Below are 12813 nucleotides of genomic sequence, written 5' to 3'. Positions count from 1 at the left end.
CCCACCATCTGGTTATTCTCATGCATGTCTCTCTTCCTTGCGCTCTCTTCCCTGCGAGCAGGGAAATGCGGTGCGACATCTCACTCATATTCTCAGCGAACCGGGGCTTACGCAAGTAACCTTGAGTTCTCTTTCAAATAATAGTTCCAATGTCTCACTATGGGATACAGCCAACTCCCGTATAGCAGACAGACTCTCCGAAGCCAAGGCTGCAGTCACCCCTCAAGAGGCTCTGACACTGAGGACTGTGTATGTGCCAAAGAAGGAGCAGTGAAATTCAGTTAGTAAAACTGAAAAAATATATGCAGAATGGCACAAAATGCCGCATCATAAATCTCTTGTACAGAAATGCCTTTGAACAGCGCACAAGAGATAGCGATACCTCTGGTGGAATGAGTCCTCAGGCCCTCTGGGGGCTGTAAACCTTTGCGATTATAACCCAGTATAATAGCCTCCGCTATCCAATGGGATAGTCGTTGATGAGAGAGGTAACTAGCATTGCAGGGAGGTACCAAGGACACAAAGAATGGATCGCTCTTTCGTAATGCTCTTGTTCTATCCAAGTAAATGTGCAAAGAAAGCGCGAACTGGACACAAACGGTGGAGATGCTCCTCCTATGTAGAAGAGAAGGGCGGCGGGTGGAAAGCCAAAAGCTCTCGATGAGGCAATTATAAGTATTGCCGACCTTAGTCATAAAGGTGGGGTTAGGTAGAAAAGTCACCTTGGAAAACCCTGGGGCAAACTGTAAGCACAATTGGTGGTCTGACAGTGTGTGCATCTCACTCACTCGCTTTGCAGACGTCAGGGCAATCAAGTAAAGCAGTTTTGAAGGAGATATTTATTCTACATGCTTTCCTGCGCCTCTAAAGGCTGCTGCGAAATAGACCGGCCTCAAGACGGGGCTAAATGCTTGGAGACTTAACATACAGTGAGCATGTAGAAGTGGCTCTGGCACTCAGGATAGTCTCAATTGACTGAGCGGCAAGCTTGTCACATCACATTCAGATTCATCGTCTTACGGGCCAGGGGTGAGGGTGGAACATCTCTCTTCTCTTAGGTCAGAAGATCCCTGCTTAACGGTAGTTCCCAAGGCTGGTCGTAAATAAGGAGAGTGATTTCTGCTAAGCAGAGCCTCCCTGGCCATTGAGTGGCTACTAAGATGAGGGATAAGCCTGTTCCCAAGCTCTGCCTAGTATCAGGCATAGAGGAGGAAAAGCGTAGACCATCACCTTTAGCCCAAGTGGGGATGACCTTGCCGTGTTAGCTAGCCTGTTTTACGCCGTCTCGTAGACTGGATCACCGCAGGTTGGGACTGGTTCAGTTAGTAGGCACCAAGCAACTTAATGCTAGGCAAACTAAATATGACTGCTAATCTAGCTATCGGCAGATGGTGGTTAGCTAGCTAGCATTCGCTGTGAGGGCTAGTAGCATAGCTAAAGCTAGCAAAGGCCGGTACTCAGTAAAACCAGTAAAACCTTACAACACTCACAGGACTCGTTTGAGAGCTGCAACAGTATAAGCATGTTTGTTTCCCATAGCATACGGGGTCCCATGATAACTCTGGGAGTAAAGTATTCAATTCAAATTGTATTTGTCACATGCACCGAATACAACAGGTGTGGACATTTCAGTGAAATGCTTACTTTACAAGCCCTTGCTAACCGGGTTATGCGTGTGCTAGTCGTCGCTTAGCCGTGAGGCTGTGGTGTTAGCTAGCAAGTATTCCCCTTGTTGGCTAGCGCCACAGATGGCGAAGAAAACCATTTGAATAGCGTTATAGAATAGATTATATTTTGACCATAGCACATTGAGGTGTAACTGGTCAGTTTAGCCAACAAAACGTGTGAATGTTAAATGCACCAAGCGAACGAAAGCTGGCTTTCCAGCATCATCGAGTAGCAAACGCAAGAGCGAGGGGGTTCAAGTGCCTGCCTGAGGCAGATTAGCAATGGCCATCATTTATTGAACCAGAGTCTGACTGGGTTGCGGTCAAGCTGCTGTTACCCCAATTCATGGAAAAGGCCTGCTAATCCAGTAGTGCCTGCTGCGAATTTGAGCTAGCTCATTAGATGCCTCGTGGCTAATGGCTAGCTGAAGTGAGTACTGTGTATAAATGCTAAAGCTGTGAGGCTAACGTTCGCCTCGTGGGCCAATAGCCTAGCTAGTTTAGCACAATGCTAGCAGAACACAAACGCGTTGCAGCGTAGTTCTTCGGTGAACATAAAGACTTGCTTGACCGTTGAGCTGAAAAGCTGGGTCGGTCAGTTTAGTCAACACAAAACGATTAATTGTAATGTAAGCTAAACGAGAGAATAGAGCTAGCAATTCTACCGTCTGTACAGGTAGTACGAGCAAATGGTGGTTAGCTGGCACAACGGGTTAGCTAGGCCTTGCGGCCTCAGCTGGCCAAGTCTCATTAGCTAGCCGTGTGACGCTAGTTACAACTAGAGACTCAGAGCAAGTAGAAAATAGCAAAAAGCTAATTCTACTTTTAGCAAAAACATTCCTTTTGGTCAGTACTCAGCATGAAGGACAAGGGGGGGGGGGGGGGGGGGCACTACATTGAGCAGCGTTAACTGTTCTCAGGCGAACCACGAGGTTAAGCAGGAAGACAGTGGTCAAATCGTGCTGAGGAGAGCTTAGAGAGCATAGTGATCAATGCAAGGAAGAGAACGAGAGTAACTAGAGGGTGGGGCGAGGGGCGCCTTATAAAGAGGGAGGGGCTCACCTCATTCGCCACTTGATCTGTCTGTCTCCGACAGACGTTGTGTGATTGGTTCTTCCATAGTGATCCACCTATTCAGCGAATCCCAGACCGAGACATCAAAACCAGTATTTGAAAGAGAACCCAAAACAAACTGCAAATGCATCCAACAAGTTTGTAGAGTCACAAGCTTGATGTAGTCATTGTGTGCTAGGTATATGGGACCAAATACAAATCCTTTGACTACTTTAATACACTAAGTGAATTTGTCCAAATAGTTATGACTTCAAATCGGGGGAGTAGATTTAGAAATGAAAGCACTTTATATACGGTAAATCAGATATGAATGAAAATACCCTCAAATAAAAGGTGACATTCTATATTGTTGTCTCATATGAAACATTTCATATTAAATCCAAAATACTGGAGTATATAGCCAAATAAAAACATTTGCATCACTGTCCAAATACATACAGAGGGGAGTGTATGCACTAAAGGGGAGAAATGTGCTACTTACACAGTGAATGTGCTATGCTTACCTGAATACCCATTGGTGATCAGCATGGGGCACCCTAATCAATAAAATGCACTACTTTCGACCAGTGCCCTGAGCAAATGTAGTGCACTATATAGGGAATAGAGTGTGATTTCAGACACAATCTATGACTAGTGTAGGAGTAGAGAGACACTCACCTGTTTGATGGGTATGGCCCTTCCACTGCCTATACTATCTGTTTTACTGTCAGTGGTCTTTGCCTGTTCACTGTTGGCTTTCCGTGACTGCAAGGAAACAAGAGAGTCAGTCGGTCACTGGAGAAAACATGGAGGGGGGGGGGGGGGGGGGAGTTGAGTGAGGTGCATGTGTCAAGATGAGCATGTGGGTCAGAGGTGAGAATGTTTGGAGGTTGGGGTGTGTGGGATGTGTGTGTGTGTGTGGGATGTGTGAATGTGTGTGTGTGGGGGGGGGGGGGGGATGTGTGTGTGTGTATGCGTGTGCGTGTGGAGAGCGGTTGGGAGGCGAATTCAACATTGCAAAACAAAATTCTCAACAACAACAAAAGCTTTGAAAGTAAACAAACAAGCAGACCAGCGTAACATACAGCGGTAACATTGACATGCGTGCAGTAATAAAAAAAGACCAGACCAGAACAGACCAGACCAGACACTGAAGAAACATCCCAACACATAATAGGTAGTAGACCAAAAGACGACCACACATTGAGTCATGACTCAGTCCTGTAAACCCATGGGAGATCCATCCCTCTGTTAGGCCCACAGTGGACCCTTCCAGATCATAGAGGAACACCCCTCTCTTAGGTCCACATTGGGCCTTTCTAGGCCAGTCCAAATCAAGTTTTAAGGCCCAGCTGGGCCGTTTTGCATAGATACATTGACAAGTCAAGTTGAAACGCAATAAAAAGGAGAAAAGGCAGGTAAGGGGGGGAAAGAAGGTTATTATGAAGAAAGTTATCATATAGGAGTTTCATAAAGCGTTTCCTTTCAAATTCCTATTGGAACACCAGGAGGGAAAATACATTTCAAGGCAATCACAGTGTTAGGGTTAGTACAGCTGCAGTTGAACATGGTCATTACAAACAACAGTGGAACACATCAGTGAACAGGTGCAGCAGCACATTTCACCAACACCTGCTGCCAACACATTACATTTCAAATGACAGACTGTGGAGGGAAAAAGCAGCGAAAATACAGTATTACCCCATTTTCTGACAAAACACAGTACCTGTACACAGAATATCCCCAAAGCACGGACTAACAGGTGAAATACAGGAATGTCACTCATAACCAACAGACAAGACTGTTATGGTCTCACTCAGAACAGGATGAAGGGATGCCCAATCAATCACCAATGGAGAGAGGTAGAGTCCGAGTTCAAGTAAACCAACTCTGGTTTATCATTTTCAACATTTTATTTTTTTATTCTGATTATTTTCGTTTCTATACAGACACCATACAAATCAAGTCACAGGTTTCACTCCCAAATAAGATCCAACAGAATGAGCCAAACATTGCAGTTCCCACAAAATATAGGATGGACAATAAAGTCATTATTTATATATATATTTCATATATGTATATAATATACTTTCTATAGAGTACCATTGTAAATAAAATACAATACAAGATATACAGAAGTCTTATATTTGTCAATCCATAAATGGTATAAAAGCGATGATGGAATAAGTTCATAATCTTCATACCAAACCGAAATTGAAATGAATAAAACCATTTTTAAAAGTAAATAAATATCAATAATAAAGGATGGGGAATGGATAATTCCAAATCATAGTCAAATTAAATAAATAGACACTACATTCATACAAGTCGGTGCAATCCATTTTCCATTAGTTATTCATTATTCTGTAAGATACCCCTTGTGCCTGACTCCCTACTCTTAATTTTTATGAAGGCCTTCATAAAACTACCCGACTTCACCTAACATTCCCTTATTTAAGTTTGCCACATATTCAAGTCCATTCAAGACTTTCCCTGAAAAGAAAGAGAAATGAAAGAGAAAACGATGAAAAGAAAGGGGTCGGGGTGGGAGGGGGAGAGAGTAAACCACAATGTACTTGGCACCTCTAGTCCTTGAGTCCTTGTTTTATGGCAAAAGGCAGTGTGATGTCATGTAATGGGGCCGTGTCCTTTGAGTGGTTGAATTAGAATTCCAAGCGTGACTTGACTGTACTGTACACAGACTGTTTGTAAGGATGTGAAGCAAGGTGGGCTTGAAGGACGGGGGGGGGGGGATTTCCAGCAGAGAAGAGTTCCTACAGTCTGTCACAATCCAGAGGGTGGATTTGACTGTTTTCACTTTGACCATGAACTGACTCCCAGATCTACTCAGCAACTACCAATGTTACATGTTGCTTTTTTTGTGTCACAAAGTTCTATGGTTTCCATAGCGCACCTCCCGACGACACAATTACACAAAGGGGGCACTAGGGCGAAGCAGCAAAAACGCTCTAGTCCCCAGTCATTTCTCCTCCCTATTGGGTATGACAGGCCAGAGGGACAACTCATCGGGGTGAAATGTGCTTTTTTTGATAGCACAGCGCTCTTAATGCGGAAGGAGTTGGGAAGCCCTTTTTGTCGAAGAAAGGTTGGAAAATTAGCACGGATCTGGAAAAATCAACAACAACAAAAAACATTCCAGGAGATTCTTTTTTTGTTTCCTTTAGAGTGGACATCCAGTGCAAAAGGAACTAAAATGGCTGACAATTATACATGGGAGTTGATGGATATGCGGTTTAGACGTGGCCAAAACAAATGTAAAAAATATGCAAGAAGGTATTTGCCATGATGGTGCTTTTGAACATAGCGAAATAAGAAAAATGCCTCAAACAGCCCAGAAAATATATGAGATATGCCAAAACCTATTGATATGGTCACTAAACCATGGAAGCACTAGGAAATCATTTCTGTGTACTCCGCTGACACCTAGTGGCCATTACTAATCATGACAGAAGTGGGCTGAGGGTGATGATAATGGCTGGTGAGACTGACTGACTGGTGATGAAGGTGGTGAAAAGACACAGTGGATAAACCAACGTCTTTATGAGTAAAGCTTTTAGTAACTTTGAGAAATAAAAGTTCCAAAAGAGGCAGATTCACCAGTCAATTTGCAATGCACTATATAAAGCTCAAAATGTTAAAATAATCAAAGTCGCCTCAGCTCATTCTAATATTCCAATGGTACCCAGTGCCCACTAAATCTATAGTCCGTAACCTAAATAAATTCATATTTTAATTATACTTCAACATGAGTTGTTGGCAATAGCCTACACTAAAAAAAAAACTGTGAGTTTTACTGAGTCTACTTAAAAGCACTTCAGAACCCAAATCTGACTAGAGAGCATGACATCTAATTAGATTGTGCACTGGGATAGTTTATGTGGTCACTGTTAGTACTCTGATTTTTCCCCCCCCTCAGCAACCTTCGACTACACATGTAGAACAGTAATACATTGTGCTTTAGAATGTATCATACAGCCAACACACGGTCTTATCTAAACTGAAATATATCAAACAGAAAAAATATTGGGAAAATGTTCCTGGCATATTCTAACTAGCAATACTGTGAGTACAACACCTTTGTGGATTCATGAATATGACCGCAAAGTTAGCCACAGTGTTGTTTCTAATTAGTGGAGTGTGTTTTTGAAAGGTCTTTCTATCTGGTTGACAAGCTCACAAAACCCCTTAAGAAAAGGAAAGCGAACCCAAAAGGGTTGGGAGAGAAATAGACACTATAGTGTTGAATAATCTATCAAAATAACCCACGACGTTAAGGCTTCTTCTCTACCCTGACTACAACTCTCCGAAACGGTTAGGGATCACAACTACCCAGTACTCTGATTAGAAGAGGTGGCACTGCAAGTGTTATAATACTGACTTGCTAACTATTTGTGGCCAGAGAGAGAGAGAGAGAGAGAGATGTTCAGGACTACTGTATTGTGAATGGCGCGTTAATAATTCTGTTTCCTCAAGAGGTATTCCAAATTGAGGTTGATGAAGAAGCAAAGTGAAAACGGATAGTCTTATCGTGGATGCTGCTTGGTAAACAAAACTTACATTTTTCTCTTGTATTGTAAAAAATGGCAAAAATTCTTCCTCTCCTGTGCTCTTGAAGTGTCATTTGGGAAATGGAGAGTCGTCAACCCCACTCCCCCCGCCCCCACCCTTTGTTTCTCCTCCCTCCACCCATCTTCTGCCCCTCCCTGTCCCGGCTTGCCGCTCCTCAGAAGGTCATGAGCTGAAACTCCCGCTCAGCCTGCCAGTCGGGCACCCACACGGGATAGGTGGCATGCTTGGGCATCTCCATGATGCGGACAGGCAGAGGCTCATGTCTCTGGTGAACAGGGTTAGTCACTACCTAGCAGGGGGAGGGAGAAGACAAGGGGAGCTACTAACTGACAGACAATCTGCACTGCTCTGCTGCCCAGAGCCCTGTGATGGCTACCACAGTAGCTGGGGTAGGGGGAGATGTTAGAGGAAGTGAGGGGGCTGGGGTAGATGGGAGAGGTTAGATGAAGTGAGGGGGCTGGGGTAGGGGGAGATGGGAGAGGTTAGATGAAGTGAGGGGGATGGGGGTAGGGAGAGATGAGAGATGAGAGTTTAGAGGAAGTCAGGGGGCTGGGGTTAGAAGGGAGAGGTAGAGGAAGTGAGGGGGCTGGGGTTATTGGGTAGAAGGGAGAGGAAGAGAGGGGGCTGGGGTTAGGGGTAGAAGGGAGAGGTAGAGGTACGAAAAAGGGAACCTGGGAAAGGGATGGTGGTAGGTTGGAGCAGGTGAGGCTGGGTAGAGGTAAGAGAAAGGGAGGCTAAGGATGGAGGGGAAGAGATGGAGCTGGGGAAGCTGAGGAAAGTACAGCGGTTAGTGCAAGGCTCTCATAGGTAGGGAAGGTTAGAGCTGCGTCACGGGATTGAATAAGGGCAATTCAGGTAGAAGCTAGAGTAAGGATAGAGGTTTAACTAAGGCTATCAGAAGTATGGGTAATTGGAAGAGGGTTGAGCAGGGCAAGCTGTGGTAAGTACACTGGTTAGTGGCCAGAGGACAAAGGTAAGAGCTGGGATATCTGGGGTAAGGGCAAAGGTTAGAAAAGGGATATCTAGAGTAAGGTAGGGGCGGAGGGAGAAGCGAGGGAGAGCATGCATTATCTGACTCTGTAGTGACTGAAAGGGTTATAGTCTGTCCCTGACTTTTAGTTTAGTTTAGTGTGGTTGGGTAGGGTAGGGGGGGGGAGTTGCATTGCTGGCTTTGCTGGGGTGTAGCCTTGCCTCACCCTTTCTCTCCCCCAATAGGGAGTCACTGCAAAGAAAGGATCTAGTAAAAATAAGAGGGGTAGGGAGGGAGGCCAAAGATTGAGAAAGAGGGGCCAGGAGGAGGGGATAAGTGAAAGATGAGTAACTCATGAGAATCTACTTTCAATTGGAAAGGAAATGTTACCAACATAACAAAGGTTTTAAAAAGCTGAGATATTTTTCCACAGTGCTTATAGCTTTGATATTTGCTTTAAAATAAGAAAACCAAAAAATAAATGAAGCATTTTGTTCATAGTATGAGTTCAAAATATAACCCAGGTGGCAACCAGCAACCGTTATCCTTATAATTTGTTTCTCTTTGCCCATTTGTGTTGGTTGTATAAGGAGTAAACCAGGAAGGCTTTCTGTGCCTGTATCTGATACAGCCAGGAAGTGGGCGGCTTTGTCTTTGTCTCCCTCTGGTGGACAGTGTGTGTGCGGTACTGCGCCCTCTAGTAGTGCGAGTGGGTGTTGCTCTGCATCAGCTGCCGCATACTTACTGTAAAGATGTTGGAGCGGCGCTTGGACTGCTTGCGGATGGGTGTGGGCGTGTTGGAGGCGGCGATGGTCTCGATGCGCATCTCCCTCTGGCTGATGCTGGGAGTGGAAGGCACCGAGGAGGAGTAGTCACTGAACGCAACCCCGCCATTCGCCGCCTGGAAGAGGAGAGACGGAGACGGACAGAGAGAGAACAAACTAGTCAGTTAAAGAAGGTAGGATCTGGGAAAACGGAATCATAATATATAGTTTATGAAGGCTACTGTACGCTCTGTATTTTCAGAAGATTACAGCCTGTGTCTTGCAGCATGTGCCAATTACACAGAAGAAGCTCATTGTTTTTCCTGACCACGTAACCTGACAAGTAATATCCTAAAACTAGGGCCCTCAATTTTTCCTGGTCAGGTCACGTGGTCAGGAAAAACTCCTGGCCCTAGTTAGAAATATTCTGGTAGGGGGTGTGGCCTCACCTGGTTAATATGCACAGAGGGGAGAGATGCGTTGGGGACTGATGAGTGGCTAGGCGAGTTGGGAAGGGACTTGCACGGACCAATAGACAGCTGCTGCTTTTTCCTCAGAGCCACCACCTTCTGGGCAACTGGTGGGAGACAAAGAGAAACAGACAAAACAACAGAGGGTTAGGAATCAAACACAACAACAACAAAGTCCACTGATATTAACCACTTCATAGCAATTCTCTTTTTCAATCAGGTCATACGTTACAGACGGGGGAAATGAACCTTATACAGTTCTCCAGAGATAACAAAGCATCTCCGTTTCCAAGAGGAAATACTCCTGTTATATGATGTTCAGAGAAATGAGCCTGTCTTAAGCCCAGGGAGATATGCGGTGTGATGTTAACTAAAGGAGACTGTCAGGTGTAGTACAGAGGGACCTGATTGGCCAACGCAGACGGCGTAGGCAGCCGCCCGTCACTTCGCTGTAGACTCCAGCGGGAGCGGATTCTGGGATTCTGCATGACGTGAATGAGAGGCCGAGGGAGCGAGAAGAGTTTAAGTCTGTCTGACAGCCGGGGAACATTATGGTATTGATAGTTACGGGGAATGGAGAATGGAGGAGCCGCTCGATCTCAAGACACAAACACTTTTTGCTGTTGTAATTCTTTCAAAGCCAGCAATTAATACAGCGGGGAGACCCGCACGGCTCCGTGAACTGCTGCGTTACGCATTCATAAAGTTGGGGAAAGAGAATGTTTGGGGACTGTTTGAAAGCTGTCGTTAATAGGATGCACTGAACCCGGCAGGGTATCGTAGTGTGGCAGGACCAGATGTTGTTGCTGTTCAAATTAAGGTTGTCATAAAGTTCCGACACGTTTTCTCCTCGAGCGCACAGGTTTCTCTCTCGTAAAGCAGACATGAGTTCCTTCTTGGCTATCGGCACCGCGTTGAAAATAGTCCTCTCTCTCTCTCTGCCCGTTACACGTTTCTTACCAATGGCCTTTCCATTGACATCACATTGCCATTTCTAACATGAAAGGCTCCAGCATCTGTTAGGGTAGGTTGGTTTCTGGATCGCAGTAGAAACACTATGGGCGGACATCGGCCCATACAATGACACACTGTAGACCATTATATTGTGATCCTGATCGCAAGGATTCACAGGGGTCCACAATCTATTCAGAGAGGTTGGGTTAAATGGGAAGACCCATCTCAGTTGAATACATTCAGTCGGACAACTAACTAGGTCATCCCCCTTTCCCTTTCTAGTCCCAGACCGGCACTGACACTTCTCATTCAGCTTATCAAGGGGAGATTCATTAGTTACTAGGCTAGCTACATTATGTTCCCAATGCCCCAGCCCGTACCATCTTGGAAGACTCTCTCCACATTGAGGCCGTAGGTGGAGCAGGTCTCGTAGTAGGTGGAACGCTTCAGGTCGTTGGACAGCTTCCTGGCCCGTGAGTCATCGATCACTCTGGGGTTGGCAGCACTGATGGCATCTGGGGAAGGACAAAAAGGGCCAACAAGAATGTAATATTGTTCTGAGAACATGTCATTTGGGGGGGGTTATGTACGGTGCATTCAGAAAGTATTCAGACCCCTGGACTTTCCCAAATTTTGTCAGGTTACAGCCTTATTCTAAAATTGATTAAATCGTTCCCCCCCCCCCATCAATCTACACACAATACCCCATAATGACAAAGTAAAAGCATGTTTTTAGAAATTTTTGCAAATGTATTAAAAAATAAAAAAGTATTCAGACCCTTTACTCAGTACTTTGTTGAAGCACCCTTGGCAGTAATTACAGCCTCAAGTCTTCTTGGGTATGACACTACAAGCCTGGCACACCTGTACGTGGGGAGTTTCTCCATTCTTCACTGCAGATCCTCTCAAGCTCTGTCGGGTTGGATGGGAAGCGTCACAGCTATTTTCAGGTCTCTCCAGAGATGTTACATCAGGTTCAAGTCCGAGCCACTCAAGGACATTCAGAGACTTGTCCCGAAGCCACTCCTATGTTGTCTTGGCTGTGTGCTTAGGGTCCTTGTCCTGTTGGAAGGTGAACCTTCGCCCCAGTCTGAGGTCCTGAGTGCTCTGGGGCAGGTTTTCATCAAGGATCTCTGTACTTTGCTCCATTCATCTTTTCCTCAATTCTGACTAGTCCTCCAGTCCCTGCCGCTCATGGTCTGAAAGTCCTTTAGGTGCCTTTTGGCAAATTCCAAGTGGGCTGTCATGTGGCTTTTACTGAGAAGTGGTTTCTGTCTGGCCACTCTACCATAAAGACCTGATTGGTAGAGTGCTGCAGAGATGGTTGTCCTTCTGGAAGGTTCTTCCATCTCCACAGAGGAACTCTGGAGCTCTGTCAGAGTGACCATCGGGTTCTTGGTCACCTCCCTGACTCAGTTTGGCCGGGCGGCCAGCTCTAGGAGGAGTCTTGGTGGTTCCAAACTTCTTCCATTTAAGGATAATGGAGGCCACTGTGTTCTTGGGGCCCTTCAATGCTGCAGAAATGTTTTGGTACCCTTCCCCAGATCTGTTCCTCAACACAATTATGTAGATAGGTGTGTGCCATTCCAAATGATTTCCAATCTAAATGAATTTACCACAGGTGGACTCCAATCAAGTTGTAGAAACATCTCAAGGATGATCAATGGAAACAGGATGCATCTGAGATTAATTTTGAGCCTCATTGGAAATGGTCTGAATACCTACGTAAATAAGGTATTTCAGTTTTTTTTTCAAAACCGGTTTTCACTTTGTCATTGTTGGGTATTGTGTGTAGATTGATGAGGAAAATGTTCATTTAATCAATTTTAGAATAAGGCTGTAACGAAACAAAATGTGTATAACGTCAAGGGGTCTGAATACTTTCAGAACACACTATATGAGAAAATCCACACTAAAGTCTCAAGTCTATGCTAAAACTAAGGCCCAGAGTTCTTCCTGGTCAGGGCACAAAAGTCAAAACTCCCAGCCTACTTACATCTTCATGTCTATTTATGTCAGGTGTATGGTAACAACTGGCTACCTCCAACCCACAAACTACCACTATGGGGTGAAGCTAACATTCCAAACAATATCCATACCTTAAGGGACTTGCTAGTTAAATCAAAGTTCAATAGAAATACCTTGCGTCCCGACCAGCACCATGGGGACCTCTGCTGTGTTCCTGTAGCTGGACAGACGCAGGAAGTAGTTGTAGACTGTCTGGAAACTGATCTCATCCTCCAGACTGAAGACAAACACCACAGCGTCTACCCACGCTGCAAACTGCAGGGGACACACAGACAGAACACAGGCTTGATAGGATTCAAAAAAACACCAACATATTG

The 12813-nt window shown here is 45.1% G+C and overlaps 1 protein-coding gene across 2 annotated transcripts in view; it reads right to left on the bottom strand.

Annotated features, from left to right (window-relative positions):
* LOC139376171 (arf-GAP with GTPase, ANK repeat and PH domain-containing protein 3-like) overlaps positions 1-12813 on the bottom strand; it is a 222046-nt gene that overhangs the window by 94962 nt on the left and 114271 nt on the right. For both annotated transcript variants that reach the window (XM_071118439.1, XM_071118438.1), the window contains exons 5-9: positions 12610-12751; positions 10849-10983; positions 9494-9621; positions 9026-9181; positions 3399-3485 (exon numbers count right to left, since the gene is read on the bottom strand). In XM_071118439.1, the coding sequence (XP_070974540.1) occupies positions 3399-3485; positions 9026-9181; positions 9494-9621; positions 10849-10983; positions 12610-12751 (648 nt within the window). The remainder of the gene's footprint in view (positions 1-3398; positions 3486-9025; positions 9182-9493; positions 9622-10848; positions 10984-12609; positions 12752-12813) is intronic.

Source organism: Oncorhynchus clarkii, chromosome 20 (genome assembly GCF_045791955.1).
Source record: "Oncorhynchus clarkii lewisi isolate Uvic-CL-2024 chromosome 20, UVic_Ocla_1.0, whole genome shotgun sequence".
In the NCBI taxonomy this organism is placed as follows: Eukaryota; Metazoa; Chordata; class Actinopteri; order Salmoniformes; family Salmonidae; genus Oncorhynchus; species Oncorhynchus clarkii.
This window is presented reverse-complemented; position numbering and strand designations above follow the sequence as displayed.